The 16,671-nt window shown below is 38.8% G+C and overlaps 1 protein-coding gene and 1 long non-coding RNA gene across 4 annotated transcripts; one reads left to right on the forward strand and one right to left on the reverse strand.

Moving 5' to 3' along the window:
- Window positions 1-567: 567 nt before the first annotated feature.
- Window positions 568-6,910, reverse strand: LOC116316957. Of its 3 annotated transcripts, XR_005609067.1 has the most exons (4): window positions 6,738-6,910; window positions 6,545-6,591; window positions 5,370-5,496; window positions 568-858 (listed from the first exon to the last, which is right to left on the reverse strand). It is a non-coding gene; the product is annotated as an uncharacterized LOC116316957 (long non-coding RNA). The 3 variants fall into 3 exon arrangements; XR_004199211.2 differs by having other exon boundaries at window positions 5,370-5,499; window positions 6,545-6,910; XR_004199210.2 differs by having other exon boundaries at window positions 6,545-6,908.
- A 982-nt stretch (window positions 6,911-7,892) lies between these two features.
- Window positions 7,893-15,557, forward strand: tfa (transferrin-a). The gene is given in 19 exon segments (XM_039602326.1): window positions 7,893-8,035; window positions 8,126-8,277; window positions 9,002-9,104; window positions 9,234-9,425; window positions 10,652-10,781; window positions 10,878-10,933; window positions 11,297-11,469; window positions 11,576-11,729; window positions 11,817-11,914; window positions 11,916-11,984; window positions 12,089-12,185; window positions 12,284-12,304; window positions 12,914-13,078; window positions 13,278-13,428; window positions 13,762-13,829; window positions 13,915-14,096; window positions 14,912-15,050; window positions 15,053-15,103; window positions 15,227-15,557. Coding segments are annotated over 19 exon segments (2,085 nt in total). The 5' UTR covers window positions 7,893-7,995; the 3' UTR covers window positions 15,271-15,557.
- The last annotated feature ends 1,114 nt before the right edge of the window (window positions 15,558-16,671 follow it).

Genomic DNA, 16,671 nt, shown 5'->3' on the forward strand with positions numbered 1-16,671 from the left:
CACAATTTTTATGAGTCCCACAGATTATCCAGTACCTCACTTATGCTCTGATCCAGGATCTGGGAGAAGATGTACCAGGGCATCATCCACTGTCTGACCAGGAGCATACCCAGATGTCTGAAGTGCATGGAGGCACATTGAGGTTGTAAACATTACTGAGCCAGATTAGTCTGATGACTCTGAATTAAATTTAGAACTTTTTGGTGTGATTTTGAATCCAGCATTTATGGTTTTGATGATTTTGGTTTCCACTGGCTTTTGTTACATCATTTTGTTCTCAGCAAATTACACAGTGTGTATCAGTAAAGACTTTCAGCCTGAATATTTTGTCATCAAGACCCAATGTGTGATTTAAGTGTTCCTGTAATTTTTTTATTTTATTTTATTTTTTTGGAGCGGTGTATTTTGATTCTTTTTGTGTTGTTAGGCTGTTAAAGACTTTTCTGCGTGTCTGTTCAGACTGAGCAGGTTTGTGTTTCTTAATATGGACAGATGGTGGTGATAACGTACCTTAAATACCAACAAGTCCCCGAAAGCAGGTGAAAAAGACCACTAAGACCAAAAAGACACTGACACCAATATTTTATAAGCAGCGTTTTAAGTTTTAACTGTGTTCAGATTTATTAAAAAAAAAAAAAAGTTTTAGGAAGTATCTTGATGCATTCTCAATCATCAAGGTAAGTAAATGTCCAAAAGTTGATTCTGTTCATCTGGACGTAGCGTTTTCAGTGGGAGAAACGTTTCGTCACTTGGAGTCATGCACGTGTTAACTGGTGCAGGGGTTTCTGTGGTGGAGTATGAGCTGTTCCCTTCCCAGAGATTTTTCAGTGTTTAGGTTTTTCACTCAGGCGTCCAGTCCTGGAAGATTAGATTTAGATTTAATTCATTTTTCTTGCTGATAAAGTCTCCTCCATGGCCATTCATACAACGCCAAAGTAATTAAGTGACAGATAAACAATTAAATGACAGAAAAGTTCCATTAGCTATTAAAAAAGGTTTTTTTTAAAGTGGGTTCACAATAAAAAAACAAAAAAAATATTTTCTGTGAATTAACAGAAACTTCATGTTTTGTAATTAGAGCACAGTCTGAGCTACCAGACGTTGTTGTGTAATTTTATGTATTTATTTCTTGCAGTTTAAGCCCAAACAGCATTTCTTTAACATATAGAAAAACTAAGATATACTGTTGAAATTACATGGCTGCTTTTATTAAGACATCACAGCCAAGTGTGTAGTTAAACTTGTTTTTACTAACCGAAAGGGGAGTTTCACTGGTCCGGCCCAACTAAGATAAAAAATGTGCTGCAAATTGAATGTTTGCTTCAAATTTTGTCCCTGAATCAAAACATCTTTCTTGACAGATAAGAAATCTCACAGTTAATACAAGACTTGATGCTCTTGCATTACTGGCATCAACTTTTTGTGTTACAGCAATTATTTCCAGTTTGATGGGTTGACATATTGTTTGTCACACCCACCTAGAAACAGTTGTCTGGTCTTTTTAAACTAATACGTGACCACTGCTGTGACTCATAGATCAGAATTAGATCTTTCCAAAAGAAAAATCCCTGGACAACACCTTAGAATTGTTATTAACAGTGCCAGCTGTGGGAGGAAATGGTCAGAGGCGAAAGAGTACAATGTGCAGCTGTGCAAACAGATGAGGACTCTTGAGTCTGTTTCATTCTCCTCGCTGTGTGGATAATACAGTATGAGACAATCATTCGTTCACCTCCTGCTTTTTGAGTAAAGGACAAGGGTGAATAAACACAGGAGGGTGAAGGGAAACTTTTTCGCTGACTAAAACAGAACGGCTAAACCCATTTCCCCCCACGAAAAATCGTTAAGCCCATCAGGAGTTTCGCAAGTCTGAGATTACTGTGCGTTCCAAAACCACACCATCAGAGCAGGAAACTCTTTAAAACTGATGGATTTTCTTTTTCACTTTGTCAGTCACAGAAATTATGTTGTTCCCCTGCTGATTTTCTGGTACCTCCAAATACAGAAGGAGCAACAGTTTAAAACCCCACATCCAGTAGCAATGACCTAAATTAATTTCACACTGAAGCCGAGTTGATTAATCGGTGCTGAAATTTTAATGACGCAGCAGGACAGCAGCCCTCAGGCCTTGTTTGTTCAAAGGGTTTGTCTGTTGCATAAAAGGCTGGTGACCCCAGTTGTCTGATTACCTCTTAGCTCATTCTCAGAACGAATCAATAACAGTTAATAAACAGTGAGCCAGCTTTGGGATGAGTTTAGACATAAAGTTCAGTTTGGACATCACATGAACCAGTACCCAGACTGGGATTTTAGTCTTCTCTGTCTCCTGGGGAGCTTTTTCAGAGTTTGAAAACTTTATAGGAGCTCCAGTGAAGATGCTGTTGATGTGGTGACCTTTGATTTGTTCCTTAGGAGTCCCAATTTTATGACCTCCATGGAGTACCCACTTATATTTATGCATATTTGGAGAGTTTTTAGACTCTTACAGGTTTTCCACATTGTCTTTTGTACTCTTAATGAAATGGATTTAACTCAAACAACAAAAAGTTACAACAAGTTACTACAACTTTACTGAAATCCATTGAGTACAGCTCATAACAGGAAGAGATGCAAATTAGCTCATATAAGATCCTTGCATGTAATTGTGTATGCCAGAACGAAAACCTAGCATGGAGGTTCAGTGGCTTTTCTGTAGACCTGCAATAGATTGTGTAAAAACACAGATCCTGGGGAAAGTATACGAATATCTGAAAATGCCCAGGAGCAAAAAGAAGCAGGGTACCACCATATATCTTTCAATAACTGGCTGCCAGTTTCCCAAAACACACCTGAGTAACTCACTTCAGGAAGATCCTCCAGTCTTCCTATCATTTCCCTACAGGTTAACCATGACATCATCTGCACTCAGACTTGAGTGAAATCCAGATCTTTTGCCAAGTATATCATGAAATGATGAGGGAACAGGCCTCAACTTGCCTTGAAAGTACCTGTGAGTCTTAAAACCACTTATGAGCCTCTGAAAATGGGGATCTGTTTATAAAAATCGCTGAAATTCCTAAACAGTTAACACAATAATTTTATTCAATGTCTTGAACTAAAGCAGAAGGTCTTCACTTCAATCTAATAACATCTTCATTGTTTATTTAAACTCCAGTGTGGTGACATTGCCCAAAACCTCCTGGAGTTGACTGTATAACAGGAATAATTCAGAATGACGGCTGTTCAGGTCTCAGAGAAGCAGCTCTGAATATGTCTCCTTCCACTTTAATGTCAATCTCTACTGGAGGTGCAATTAAAGTCACCATTTCTATCAGTGACGTAATAACAGTATGAATAACTGAGGAGCCCGGTGTCTCTGATTCCTGATGGAGGAGATGGATGTTTTTTGAAAGTGTACTCATGTGTGGGCATCAAGATGAATCACTCCTGGCTCATGTGTCACAGTTAACTCCAGTGTTGCCTCTCACTCAAACGCCTGCCTTGAAATCGCCTTCACATCTTACAGTAGCACACAGCATTTCACCTGCACCTGAAGGGATTATTGCATGCGCAGTGGAACAAAACCATAAAAACAAAGATGACCATAAAAAAACACAGCATCTGCTCTTGAAGCTCACCCGTTTATGCAGACTACAGTACTTTGTCATTCCCCAGCTCTGTGTACTCTAGGAGAACAGCCGTGGATGATAAGCTTATCTCCTCTGACTCAGCACAGTCAGAATGACTTAGCGAACAATAATCTCTGATACGCAGTCCTTCGCAATAATCCTACACTTCAGAAAGTTAAATCACAAAGCTACAAAGACAAATAATGGTGTTCAAATTCATGTTCACAGCCACATATAAAAATATAGAACTGTGTGACGATTTTATTTGGTTCTGTTTTCTGATCTTATAACAAGAAACGGTCCTGCCTGCAAAAGCTGGACAGGTATGTTACGGGCTTGCCAGGTGTGTTATCAAGCACCTCAAAGTCCTTTAAAGATGGGACTGACAGCAATAAACTTCTTTGATTTTTTTATAGAGTAAATGTTTAATTCTAGTGTGTGTGGCAGGAGTTAAGCACCATGATGAATTAATTTCTGTTAGGATTAATAAAGTTTTGTGGAATCAAATTGTCAGGAGAATTATTCTAAAACACTTCTTCAGTTGAGAATCAGAGAGGAGAAACACAGTTTTACTTGTATACGAGGGCAGCACAGAGCAGGGCTCTGTGACACGCACTCTGAAACTGCCCTGGCCTTTATTTATACATCAGTGGGTGTTTGTTCCTTACATTGGAATGTGGATGTTTAGGTGTGTGGTCAAGGCATGACCCCATATATGACTTCCCTAAACCTACTGGCCTGGAAGTCCAGCAGTTCATCTAAACAAAATGCACTTAGCCTAAAACAGGCATGGATACGTTTATCCTACCATAAAACAATAAGACAAGGTATGACCTCTCCCATGCTCCCAGAGTGTGGGTGTGAAAACCAGAACACTCTGGAATCACACAAAGCCTACTAAAGATCACACATCCTATCACTACACAATCGATTATACACCTCTAAGCATATATGGAAACTTATACCATTAAAAGATTATACTGACTACTAAGTACAATTTTCCATTGACACAAATGAAAGACAAGTCATGACCCAATTAGTTCTGAGTGAAGTGTCAGCAAGGATTAACAAAAGCACAGCATTCAGATTCAACTGCAGACTACAAGACAGATAATGAGGGCTAAAATAATTCAAGATCAATTCCAGGCTACAGACCTCAGACGCCCACAACACTCATTTGTATTTCTTCTGGTTCATCTGAGTTCTTTAGGTTCATGACACAAAACAGGGCAAGAAAATAAACAACCTTTGCAGCAAATACCGCATCAGATCAGCTGAATGAGCAATATTTGTCCAGTGTATACCTGATAGAAACACACTGCACACTCCAGCAATAGAAAGAGATGCTTATACACAGAAATGATTAACCTGGACTCCTGTGTCTCCTCGTGGGATTTAGTCCTACAATTAATACAATCATTCCACAAAAAGTGAATGGCAGCCTGGCGCTACTTGGACTCCGACCCTCTCTGTATCACTGACTGATGGATTTTCTTACAAGGAGGCCGTCATTCACAACACCACCTCCTCCTCCACCAGTCAAACACTACAGCCCCCTTCCCCCGGCTGTGTCCTGACCCTGTTTTTGCTGTGTCACAAAGCTGGAGTATGATGGCTCAGCTATGGGGCAATCATGATGCCAAGTTTGCATAAAACATAAAAACTCATCACTCACAAATTCATATACGTACTGTGGGCAGGAAGTGAAGGAACTGAAGATCTGGGGAGGAAAAAGAACTACAAAACCTCACAAATGCTCACCATGCATGCACAAACACAGCCAAAGAAAGACAGTCAACCGGTGCCAGGTTCCTGCCCTGCATCTCCCACAGATGTCCAGTGAAGTGTGCTCTGAGCATCATGACCCACATCATCATACTGTTTCGTCCTGCTGATTAGAATGGGAAGTAGTCATGATTTATTAAAATAAAGTTAAATACAAAATTATAATAATGATAAATGTAACTGATAGTCTAAAGCACAGAAATATGGTTTTTATCAGCGTATTACAACTATTTGATAAGGTGCAAATTTATTTGGCAGGAGATCAGTTTCTACTTCATAGATAAGTCTATAAAGTAAGCTTATCTTGATTTTGAGGACTTTAATCTCTCAAAATAAAGACTTGTGTAATCTGCAGACTCACCTTTGTACACATTTCAGCTTTGCTAGTTTATCTTCCAAGTCACACATTTGTGCTGATTACCTGAAAAAACACATTTTGCAAGCTGTACTTTCCCTGCTTGTATTATTTAGCCGTACTTCCTGCAAGCCCACTCTAAGGTCAACACAACACCTTCAAAATGTGCACTCAAACTTTCCCTACTCAGAACTGTCCTCTTTGTGGAATGGGTTTATTTTAGATGTAAATATTTCTCAATACTCAGGGTTATCATATTGATTTCCCAGCTGATGGTGAATAATACAGTATCAGAGACCCTGATAAGATGGCTGAACTAATTCTTCATAATGTAAAGTAAATTTAACCATAGCAATATTAGTACTTGCAATCACCTATTCCAAAATGATGTGTTATTATATCTAGAGCTGGGAGCAAAATCTGCATAAATATTTCTTTCCCTCCTGTTTTGCTTTTTAAAAAAAGGAAAATTTATGCATGGAAGAGCTGTGCTTTTTGTTCAAATGATCAATTTTATTAATGGCTAAAATTGATATAAGTGATAATGAAGCTACTGCTGCTACTCATCATCTTCACTGGACCTTATTCTGTTATTAAAAATCATTATTTTAGGTTTCCTATTGTTCCTTTAAGTTTTACCTGCTTCAGCCAGGTAAGACATTTAAAGTTGCACACAGACACAGCAGCACAGAACAAAAACTGCATGAATAAAAATGAATTTGGATAATAAAACAATGCACAAGCAAAAAAGAAAAGCAGATGATGCAAAATAAAAAATAGATTAGTTTTCACTTACACCGGCTTTGGCTGTGGATGCAGGATGGTGTGCAGTCCTCTGCAGAGCTGTAAAAATGAGATTAATTAGTTAACAATAATAAATAATATTTTGTTTTGATTACTTCATTGTGAGTGGTAAATTAATATTATGTCTCCTAATTCCAGAAATACTAAGTAATTTCTAGATACAACAAATACAGTACTGTTGCTACATTAAGTATTAAATCCATCCAGAATCACGTTTTGGATCTTCCAAAGTTACGCCACCGAACATGCGTCATTAAACATGAAATGTATTATGAGAGGTATTAAGTGATATCTCTATATTTGATGGCTGAGAATGAAGGAAGCGGTCTTATTGGTCAAATTTGCAAATCAGCATGAACCTTAGTGCTTGCATTAGGTAATATTGACTCTGTAAACACGGCTCCCAAGTGGGTCACACAAACTGCAACTTTTCCAAAAAAAAAAAAGAAAAGAAAAGTTTGCAGGTTCTGATTTTAGAGGCTGAATAATTGTAAATATTGAATTAAACGTTTATGCCACAGTATAAAGAGAATTATATTAAAATTTAAAAACAAATTGCAACATAAAGACATTTTCTCAAGAAATACAATATTTTGTGTGCTATATAAAGTCTGGTGGCATTTATACTTCTACTCCACCGTATTTACTAAAAATTAAAATATTTGCACTATTTTTAAAGATGTTTCTACAACAAATATTTTAGGAAATCCATTCTTTCCTGCAAAACATCACATCAGTCTATTAAATTCTCTATTTTAAGCAGTCCAGAGTTATATTCTGAAACCAATATTTAGATTTTTTTTTTTTTATTTCTTTCTTTTTTAAGTTAACTTCAGCATGACTGTGAAGATATTCCATTGCAAGGCTTTTTACATGTAGTGGAGTATTTTCACATTGTGCCATAAATACTTGTATTCAGACACCAAAATCCTCTTCACGTGGCTGGTTAGTCCTGAGACCAGAATGCTGGGGTTTACTGCATTAAAAACTTTTTTTCTCTCTTAAATGTAGTTTAAACTCTGTGCTGCAGAATGTTTTGTCCTCTGACCAAACCTTTAACCCCTGAAGTCGATCAACCGATCAGCTGCTTTTATTTCTCCACCTGAAAACAAAGATTTTTGGTCCTGCACGTGTATCCTAAATATGCTCATCTCTAAATATTTCTGATTTCAAATTGTGCAAACAAACTGTTTCAGATGACTAAATGTGATTTCGTATTATGTGGCAATTTCAGATTGTCCATGAAACCTAATCTCGGTCTTTTGCACACTAAAGTACACACGTGCGCCCCCACACGCGCGGCCCCACACGCGCACACATTAGGAAACCTGAGCAAACTGTGGCGTTTTTATCTTTTGTCCCGGTCCACTCAGGTTTGCTATAAAAGCCCGAGCAGCCTCCCAGTCTCTCTGCTCTGCTGATCCGGAGACCCCACCGCCCAACATGAAGCCTCTCCTCCTAGTGGCGCTGCTCGGACTGCTCGGTAAAAGCTTTTCAGCCCCGCACTACTATATTTAATCACACACATGACATCACATTTTCAATCCAAACTGACATCCATGTGTTTTAACAGCCAGCGCGTTCGCTGCACCCGGCTCTCAGAAGGTGAAATGGTGCGTCAAGTCGGACCAAGAATTGCGTAAATGTTTAGATCTCGCCGCTGCGGCTCCTGCGTTCTCCTGTGTGAAAAAAGAAAACACCCTCGAGTGCATCATTGCCATTAAGGTGAGCGCTTTTTACATCCAGAGCACCAAATTAACCACAAATGCTCAATAATAGACTTTGACCTGGGCAATTGTTATAAACGCAATATAACTGAAGTGCTTCACAGTGCTCGGCTTATTCTGAAATGTTACTTAAGTAAAAATAAGTGAATGTAATTACTTCATTTTATGAGTATTTCTTCCCTTTTCCTCGAGTAGGCTCATACTCCTGTAAAGCCATTTTGCATTCTCACCAATTAATGCATACCGAAAAAAGAAAATAATGGAAAAGAACTACTACTAAAACATATGTAAATTAAAGATAAACTAACTGCATCTGCTGTGGAGTGTTCGAGAAAAATAGTTAAAAATTGTCCAAAATGCTTTGACTTAAACTATTTTAATTACATCTAAATTTTGCGTGTAATTTTGTTGCATAAATACAATTTAAATGTTAAATTTAATGGAAGCTTATCAAAATTAATTTATGTGATTGGCATGGATTCAGTTTATACCAAGCACACTTTCCTTAATGATTAATTAAATGAATAAAGAAACATTTGATTTTATATATTTCAGCATGACTTGCTTTACTCAAAATTATTGTATCGTGTTTGTTGAGGATGAATAACATATATTTTCTAAGTATTTACTGGGGAAAAAACTACCAATGCCTTCAACTCATTCAGTGAAATTCTCTGTAAAAATGACTTGACCTCAGTCATACAACAAATACTCTCGGGCAGGCTGGTGAAGCAGATGCCATTACTGTGGATGGTGGGGACATTTACACTGCTGGCTTGAACAACTACGACCTCCATCCCATCATTGCTGAGGACTATGGCACGGGTATGTCCAGTCATCAGCTGTCATTAGTAGCCTAATGAAATAAGCTCAAGCAAGAACATGTTTACTGTTTTATGTGAATGTGATTTAACTGTTTCAATAATATTGTATCCATTTTTTTCATTCATTCAGCTACGGACACCTGCTACTACGCTGTTGCTGTGGCAAAGAAGAATACTGGATTTGGCTTCAGAGATCTCAGGGGGAAGAAATCATGCCACACTGGTTTGGGGAAATCTGCAGGCTGGAACATTCCCATAGGATCTCTGGTGTCCATGAATGTTATTGAGTGGGGTGGCATTGAAGACAAACCTTTGGAGGAAGGTGAGGGACTTTTTGTTTCTGGTTAGCTAATAACATTTGACAGTTTTAGTGCATTTATGGTCAAAGGACAATAAGATCAGACCTTTTAATGAGAAACTGGACACCTGAGAAACAATTAAACACACTTATTTGCTTTACTGACAAGAATTTATTGATGGGATCAAAACTACAGGAAAAGTAGAAACAGACAGGGAAGGGGCTACCTAGCTTCTGCCCAGAGATTATAAAATCTACCTGCCAACGCTTTTAACTTATCACTTATAACACTTCTATTTGTTAAATATAATTAAATGAAGTTCAAAAACTAGGCTGTTTAGACTAGTTAGGCCTTTATGTTAGGCAAGGCAAAGCAAGTTTATTTATATAGCACAATTCAACAACAAGGTGATTCAAAGTGCTTTACAGAGACATTAAAAAACAAAAACAAATAAAAAGCATGATTTGAAATTGATAAGAAAAAAGGAAGGAGCAGTAGATAAAATCAGTAGTTAAAATGTAAGTTTTGACATTTAAGCTTAACAGTGTGGATTTGGTGCTTTATTCAAATGCAGCTGAGAACAGGTGAGTCTTCAACCTGGATTTAAATAAACTGAGTGTTTCAGCTGATCTGAGGCTTTCTGGGAGTTTGTTCCAGATATATGGAGCATAAAAGCTGAATGCAGCTTCTCCGTGTCTGGTTCTGACTCTGGGAACTGATAAAAAACCGGATCCAGATGACCTGAGGGATCTGGAAGGTTCATACTGGGTCAGGAGGCCACTGATGTATTTTGGTCCTAAACCAATCAGAGCTTTATAGACCAGCATCAGAACTTTAAATCTATCCTCTGACGGACAGGCAGCCAGTGTAAAGACCTCAGAGCTGGACTGATGTGGTCCACTGTTAGACAGTTAAACAAATCAATATCCATCCATCTAATTCTTAACCAATTCTGGGTCACAGGAGCTGGAGCCTGGCTCTCAGGGTTTGAGATGGGAAAGATTGCCAGTCTGTTACAGGGCTAAGTCAGGACTGTGGAAAAAAACTGGTGTATCCAGAGTGAATCCATCCCATGCACAAGGATGCAAGCTCTGCCAGTATAATATGAAACTTCTAAATAATAAAAATGCATATGGGAACTTTAATATTTGTCTTTAAAGGGAGACAGTGGTGACACTCTGGCTGTGCTGTCAGTGTTTTGGTTTTCTTTTCTAAATTATGACTGTGGCCTTGTTTTTTTGTTATGCAGCGGTGAGCACCTTCTTCCATGCCAGCTGTGTCCCTGGGGCAGCAAGAGGCAGCAAGCTGTGTGAACTGTGCAAGGGAGACTGCTCCAGGTCCCAGAGGGAGCCTTACTATGACTACAATGGAGCCTTTCAGTCAGTGTCCACTTTTTAATGCTTCTCATTAGTGAACATAAACTTCTACACATTTAGCCGAACCTTTTATCTGTAATAATATGACTTTTGTAACAGGTGTTTGGTCGAGGGAGCTGGAGATGTGGCTTTTGTGAAGCATCTCACTGTGCCAGGTCAGTATCACAACAACCTTTATCCATTCGAACATGTAAAGAAGCACTGAATCATAGCATTGTCAGGTTTAATTCATCAAAAAAAATAGCCTCATCGAGATTAAAAATTTCATTTTGAAAAGCGATGAACATAAAGAACATACAAATACAACTGTTACACACTGCAACAAATTATTTGTTAATGATGTCAAGGGCAAGTCAAGCAGAATTTCAAAGCAAATTTCAGAGCAATCACATTGACCAAGAATGTCATTTTCTCAATTGATTAAAATGGTCTTAAACACCCTGAAACTTCTACAAAATATGGGAAAGAATAACTGTGAAAAACACTGATGTAAAACCTGTGTCATGTCACACTTCCAGAATCGGACAAGCCAATGTACGAGCTGCTGTGCAAGGACAACACCAGAGCACCTATTGACAACTATGAAACCTGCTCCCTGGCCAGAGTGCCAGCTCACGCTGTTGTTACTCGCAAGGATCCACAGCTGGCCGACTTTATCTGGGAGACCCTTGACCGAGTTCAGACTGACCACGTAGGAAGTCCACTGAATAACATCTCATTTCAACGTATTCTGATTCCTTGTGTTTCAGCAGCCTCATTGCTTTCCTAATGAATCATCTCACTTGCTGCCTTTTCAGAGCTTTAACCTCTTCTCATCTGAAGCCTACGCGCCTGCCAAGAACCTGATGTTCAAAGATTCAACAGTGAACCTCTTGAGGGTGCCCCCAAACACAGACTCCTTCCTGTATCTGGGTGCTAACTACATGAGCATCGTCCATTCCCTTAAAAAAGGTAAAGAACACAAGCAAGACAGACAGAAACACAATTGTTAGTCAGGTGTCGGTCTGACTTATGTCTAAGTCTTTCTTCCGTCTCCAGAGCAGGCATCAGACGATGCATCCCCTGCCATTAGGTGGTGTGCTGTGGGCCATGCTGAGACCAAGGGCAAGTGTGACACGTGGAGCATCAGCAGTGTGTCTGGGGGTGACCACCTCCATTGAATGCCAGAGCGCCTCTACAGTTGAAGAGTGCCTGAAGAAGATTATGGTAAACTCTGGAGGAAATATCAAAATCTTTATTTTATTTTATTTATTTATTTATTTTTTGCTCCACTCTGTGACGTTCATCTCTGCTTTGAATCGCCCCTGCAGCGTAAAGAGGCCGACGCAATAGCCGTGGATGGAGGTCAGGTGTTTACGGCTGGAAAGTGTGGCCTGGTTCCTGTCATGGTGGAGCAGTATGATCAAGGTAGATAACAAGAAGAAGAAATAACACACACACAATCCTGTGTCTTGTTTCACCTTTTCTATATGAGTAATATTTGTTCATTTTGTCTCCTCTCACAGACTTGTGCAGCCGCTCTGATGGTAGTAAACTTTCATCTTTTTCCTCCTCTTTTTATGATGTGGACAAATTTTTAAAAAGTCTCGTGAAGTGCATCATTTTAATTGTAACACAACTTCAATGACCTGTTGTGCTGATGACCAGATTTGTATTTTTATCCTTGGACTCTACCACTCTACTACTACAAGTACAACTATAATTTAACTAGCTTTATATGAACAACCAGTTCAAGGAATCCTTATTTATTCATTAGTGACCCCTTAGTTTATCCTCTGAAACCTCTGAAGCTTTGAACAACAGGTGGATGGAGCTTGTCTTCATCATATATTAAGGATATAGTCTCTTCATGGCATTACAAACAACCAAAATAAAAAAAAGAATATACTAAAAAAAATCCCAAAACTGAGCATTTACATAAATCTGGAGACCTAGCATTTAGCTAATAAGCATTGCTTGTACATTGTTTAAAACTTTAGTGGCTCAGCTTTTGTAAGTATCCACCATTATAATGAAAGATGACCTTTAAAAGTGGATTAATTTCAAATTAATAAGTCACAAACAGAGTAGATTTATATGAATGTCTCTCTCCAGTTGAATCATCTGAAATGTCTACTTCCCGTATCCACTCTCAGTCACAGGCTCCAAATACTATGCTGTTGCTGTGGTAAAGAAGGGTTCAGGGGTGACCTGGGAGAATCTGAAAGGCAAGAAGTCTTGCCACACAGGCATCGGCAGAACTGCTGGCTGGAACATCCCCATGGGTCAAATCTACAAAAGAGAACATGACTGTGACTTCAGTGAGTGACTGCGAGCTTCTCCTTCTTTTACCAACAGAAAGAAATTTAAAGCCACCCACAGAAATGATACAAAAAAGGGGAGATGTAAAACTCATGTGATTAATCTATATTTAAACAAAAGCCACAATTTTCCATTAACCTTGACAAAAGAGAGGTTTGCTGATTGTTGAGCTCTTTCTGCATCTCTTCTTCTCCTCAGCTAAGTTCTTCAGTAGCGGCTGTGCCCCCGGAGCAGAGCCCAACTCTCCATTCTGTTCTCTGTGTGTCGGCAGCGGTAAAGCTGTGGGAGACGAGGCCAAATGCAAAGCCAGCGCGGATGAGAAGTACTACGGTTATGCTGGAGCCTTTAGGTACAGCAAGAAACAGAATGGCATCGCATACAAGTTTGTGTATAAGGAGAAAGTTAGCAAAGAGACAGGAAGCACTGGAAAACAACAGAACCAGCTCTTCTCAATCTTGGCAGCTACTGTTATGTTTTTTTTTCTTATATATTTCTTTTGTAAACAGCCAAGAATGTGTCAAGAGCTGAAGCATGTTTTCCTCCTAAAACCAGGACTTTTTAATCTTTTTTAAAATTGTTGTGAACTTTAGCAATGATAAGGTGTAATTTTTAATTGGTTAGCCATTTACCCCCAACTTCACTCTTTGTCTCCAAAGTCATGATGTATGGCATATCATTACAGGTGTCTGGTTGAGGGTGGTGGTGATGTTGCCTTCGTTAAACACACAACTGTGACAGAAAACAGCGATGGTAAGAGGACTGCACTGATCTGCACTACCTGCTCCGATGACATTACAACAGCTTCTAAACTTTACTCCACCTCTCTTTACCGAAGGTAACGGTCCAGACTGGGCTCGTAATCTGAGATCTTCTGATTACCAGCTCATCTGCCCTGGGAAAGGACCAGTGGAGATCAGTGATTATGCCACTTGTCACTTGGCTCAGGTGCCTGCACACGCTGTGGTGACTCGCCCAGAAAGCCACAGTAAGGTGGTCCGCATCCTTCAGGAACAGCAGGTTTGTGATAAAGTCTAAGATAGCTACTTGAAATGAAATAAGAGCTTAAAATAAAATTGTTGTTGTTTCAAAGCACTGAATTCCTAGTGCAAAAATCTTACATCAAGGTTCAACTTTTCTAGCCGACACAGATGCTGAGTCTGAAATAGAGAAGCATCCTGTCATTACAGAAGCTGCATACAGTTTGTTTGGCATTCTGTTTTGAGCACAACAATGAATTTTTAACCGATTTTCCAAATAGTTGCCAATTAACTCTGACAACTTTAACATTGTCCCTTTGTAGGGGCTACATCTAAGACTCTACAGGCCTCAGTTAACATGTTAAACGTTAAAGCTTATGACAGCAGAATTAGAAAAAGACTGAGCAAATGTGGCTTGTTTGGAAAGATAAAGCCGCTTCTCTCTACAGAGAACATAGCAGCACAGCTTATATTTGCAGAGTTGCATCTGAACAAACCAAGAGACTTCTGGAACAATGTTCTCTGGGAGGACGAGACCAAAGTGGAAACGTCTGGCCTTAATGTCACAAACACTTCAAGTTACTGCTCCCAAAGTTGATTCTACTTGCTACTGAATCATGGAGTGTACCTAGTTTGTCACAACTGCATAGAGTCCTGTGAAAACTTTCTTTTTGATATGACTGTACTTGCACTTGATCTCAAGTGGGGGGACCTTGGCATTTCAAAAACCAATAGTTACAAAACTCATGATGACTTCTGTTTTTCCACATTCTGCCGGTTTCAATGAGTAAAGTAACCAGTGTAATAGAAGTCTAAAAACTAAATAACTGCTTCAAACCTAAATTTTGTTCTTAGGCCAGATTTGGAAACAGCGGGACTGATCCTTCATTCAGAATGTTCCAGTCAGAAAATGGAAAGAACCTCCTCTTCAAGGACTCCACTAAGTGTCTCCAGGAGGTACCAGAGGGAAGAACCTATGAGCAGTTTTTGGGAAAGCTTACATGGATGCCATGAAGGCACTGAGACATTGCAGCGATACTGCTTCAGGTTTGTACTACTGCAGAAATTACTTAGCATTTAAATGTTACTCTTGTATCATCTTGTACCAGATAAAATAACATTCATACTGGACATTCTCCAATTGTTTTTGTTTGCCTCTCTTCCCAACAGATCTGGAAAAGTCTTGCACATTCCATGCCTGCCAGCAAGGCTAATGGAGATGTAGACAACACAGTGATTCAGCCATCTTACCCACTTACTTCCTGCACTTACCCAAACATAGTGTTTCTCCTCTTCTGATCTTACTATAGACTTGTTTTAGAAGCACAGTTGACACTAAATATCATCAGTCCTGCCAATCAACAATATGTGAAACGATCATCTCCACGTGTAGCTATTTTTATGCTGCTGAAACAGCATGTTACACTGCATTTGTCACGAGATCAACTATGTTTTGTTAACACATGCCTGACTTTTCTCAAATAAAGACATTTTAATGCTCTTTCATGGTGAAAGCACAATTTCTTACAACGCTGATGGTGTTTTATCTGATCTTTTTCTGTCTTCTCCCTTAATGATTGTTACCAAAAGAACCAAAAAGAAAAGACAATATTATCACATTTACTGCAAGTACCAAAAACACTGAATCGCTGGCTCCAGTGCAGGTTTAAAAATCTGCTGTCTGAAGGTGCATTCAATAAAAATGAAACATTAGGTGAAAAAACATGTAGCAGAATGACTGTCAGTACCGGTAATGTACATTATACAATTATAATACAATAAGTATGTCTGTAGACTCCATTTTATTAGCAAAATGTGATTTCACTAGCTACCTTCAAATTGTTACCAGTCTATATTTAAGCACATGGATGCACCTCTGCTTTTTGGATACTTGGAAGACTTTTGGATAATTTACAAAATCCTGTGGCATGAACAATGTGAAGCTGCTCCATCATAGAGACTTCACAGCAGGTTGGCATGTTCTGGAAACCCCTGTTAACACTTGGCTGGTGAACAAACTCAAGGTTGGATTAAGCTAAACATGGGAAAAGGAGCTTTTGAATATGATTCCTATTTGACACAACTTAGTTCTATTCAGATATGCAGTACATTTAGTAATATTCACCCTGTACTGTACATGAAGACAAAAAGAAGGAAAACTACATCAGTTAATGCTGGAGCTGATTTTTTTTCATGAATCTGCTGAATACTTTTATACTTTTTCTATATATTGTCAGAAAATAGTGAAACATCCAAGTTTCAGTCCAAAGTGGTCTTTTTATATCTATACAGCACTGAGCAAAAGTCTTGAGCCATTCCTTATTTCTTTATATTTCTTTTTATATATCTTTACATTGAAAAACTAGACCAAACATATAGTTTGTTGCCATTTGTTTGGGTGAATCCACAAAAAAGGCTAATGGCAACACTGTACGATGGGCATAAAATAAATAGTATTCTTGGCGCAACATGAAAGTTTGGCATATCTTAGTGCGGTGTGCTGTGTATCCTTAAAGAAAATATGTGGACACTGGACAAGTGGAGGACAGAAGAATGAGTAGCAGGTCTGAAAAAAATATCAACAACAAATGAAAAGTTTTTGAAAGTCATCTTCT

The sequence above is a fragment of the Oreochromis aureus genome, linkage group 18, assembly GCF_013358895.1.
Source record: "Oreochromis aureus strain Israel breed Guangdong linkage group 18, ZZ_aureus, whole genome shotgun sequence".
NCBI lineage: Eukaryota > Metazoa > Chordata > Actinopteri > Cichliformes > Cichlidae > Oreochromis > Oreochromis aureus.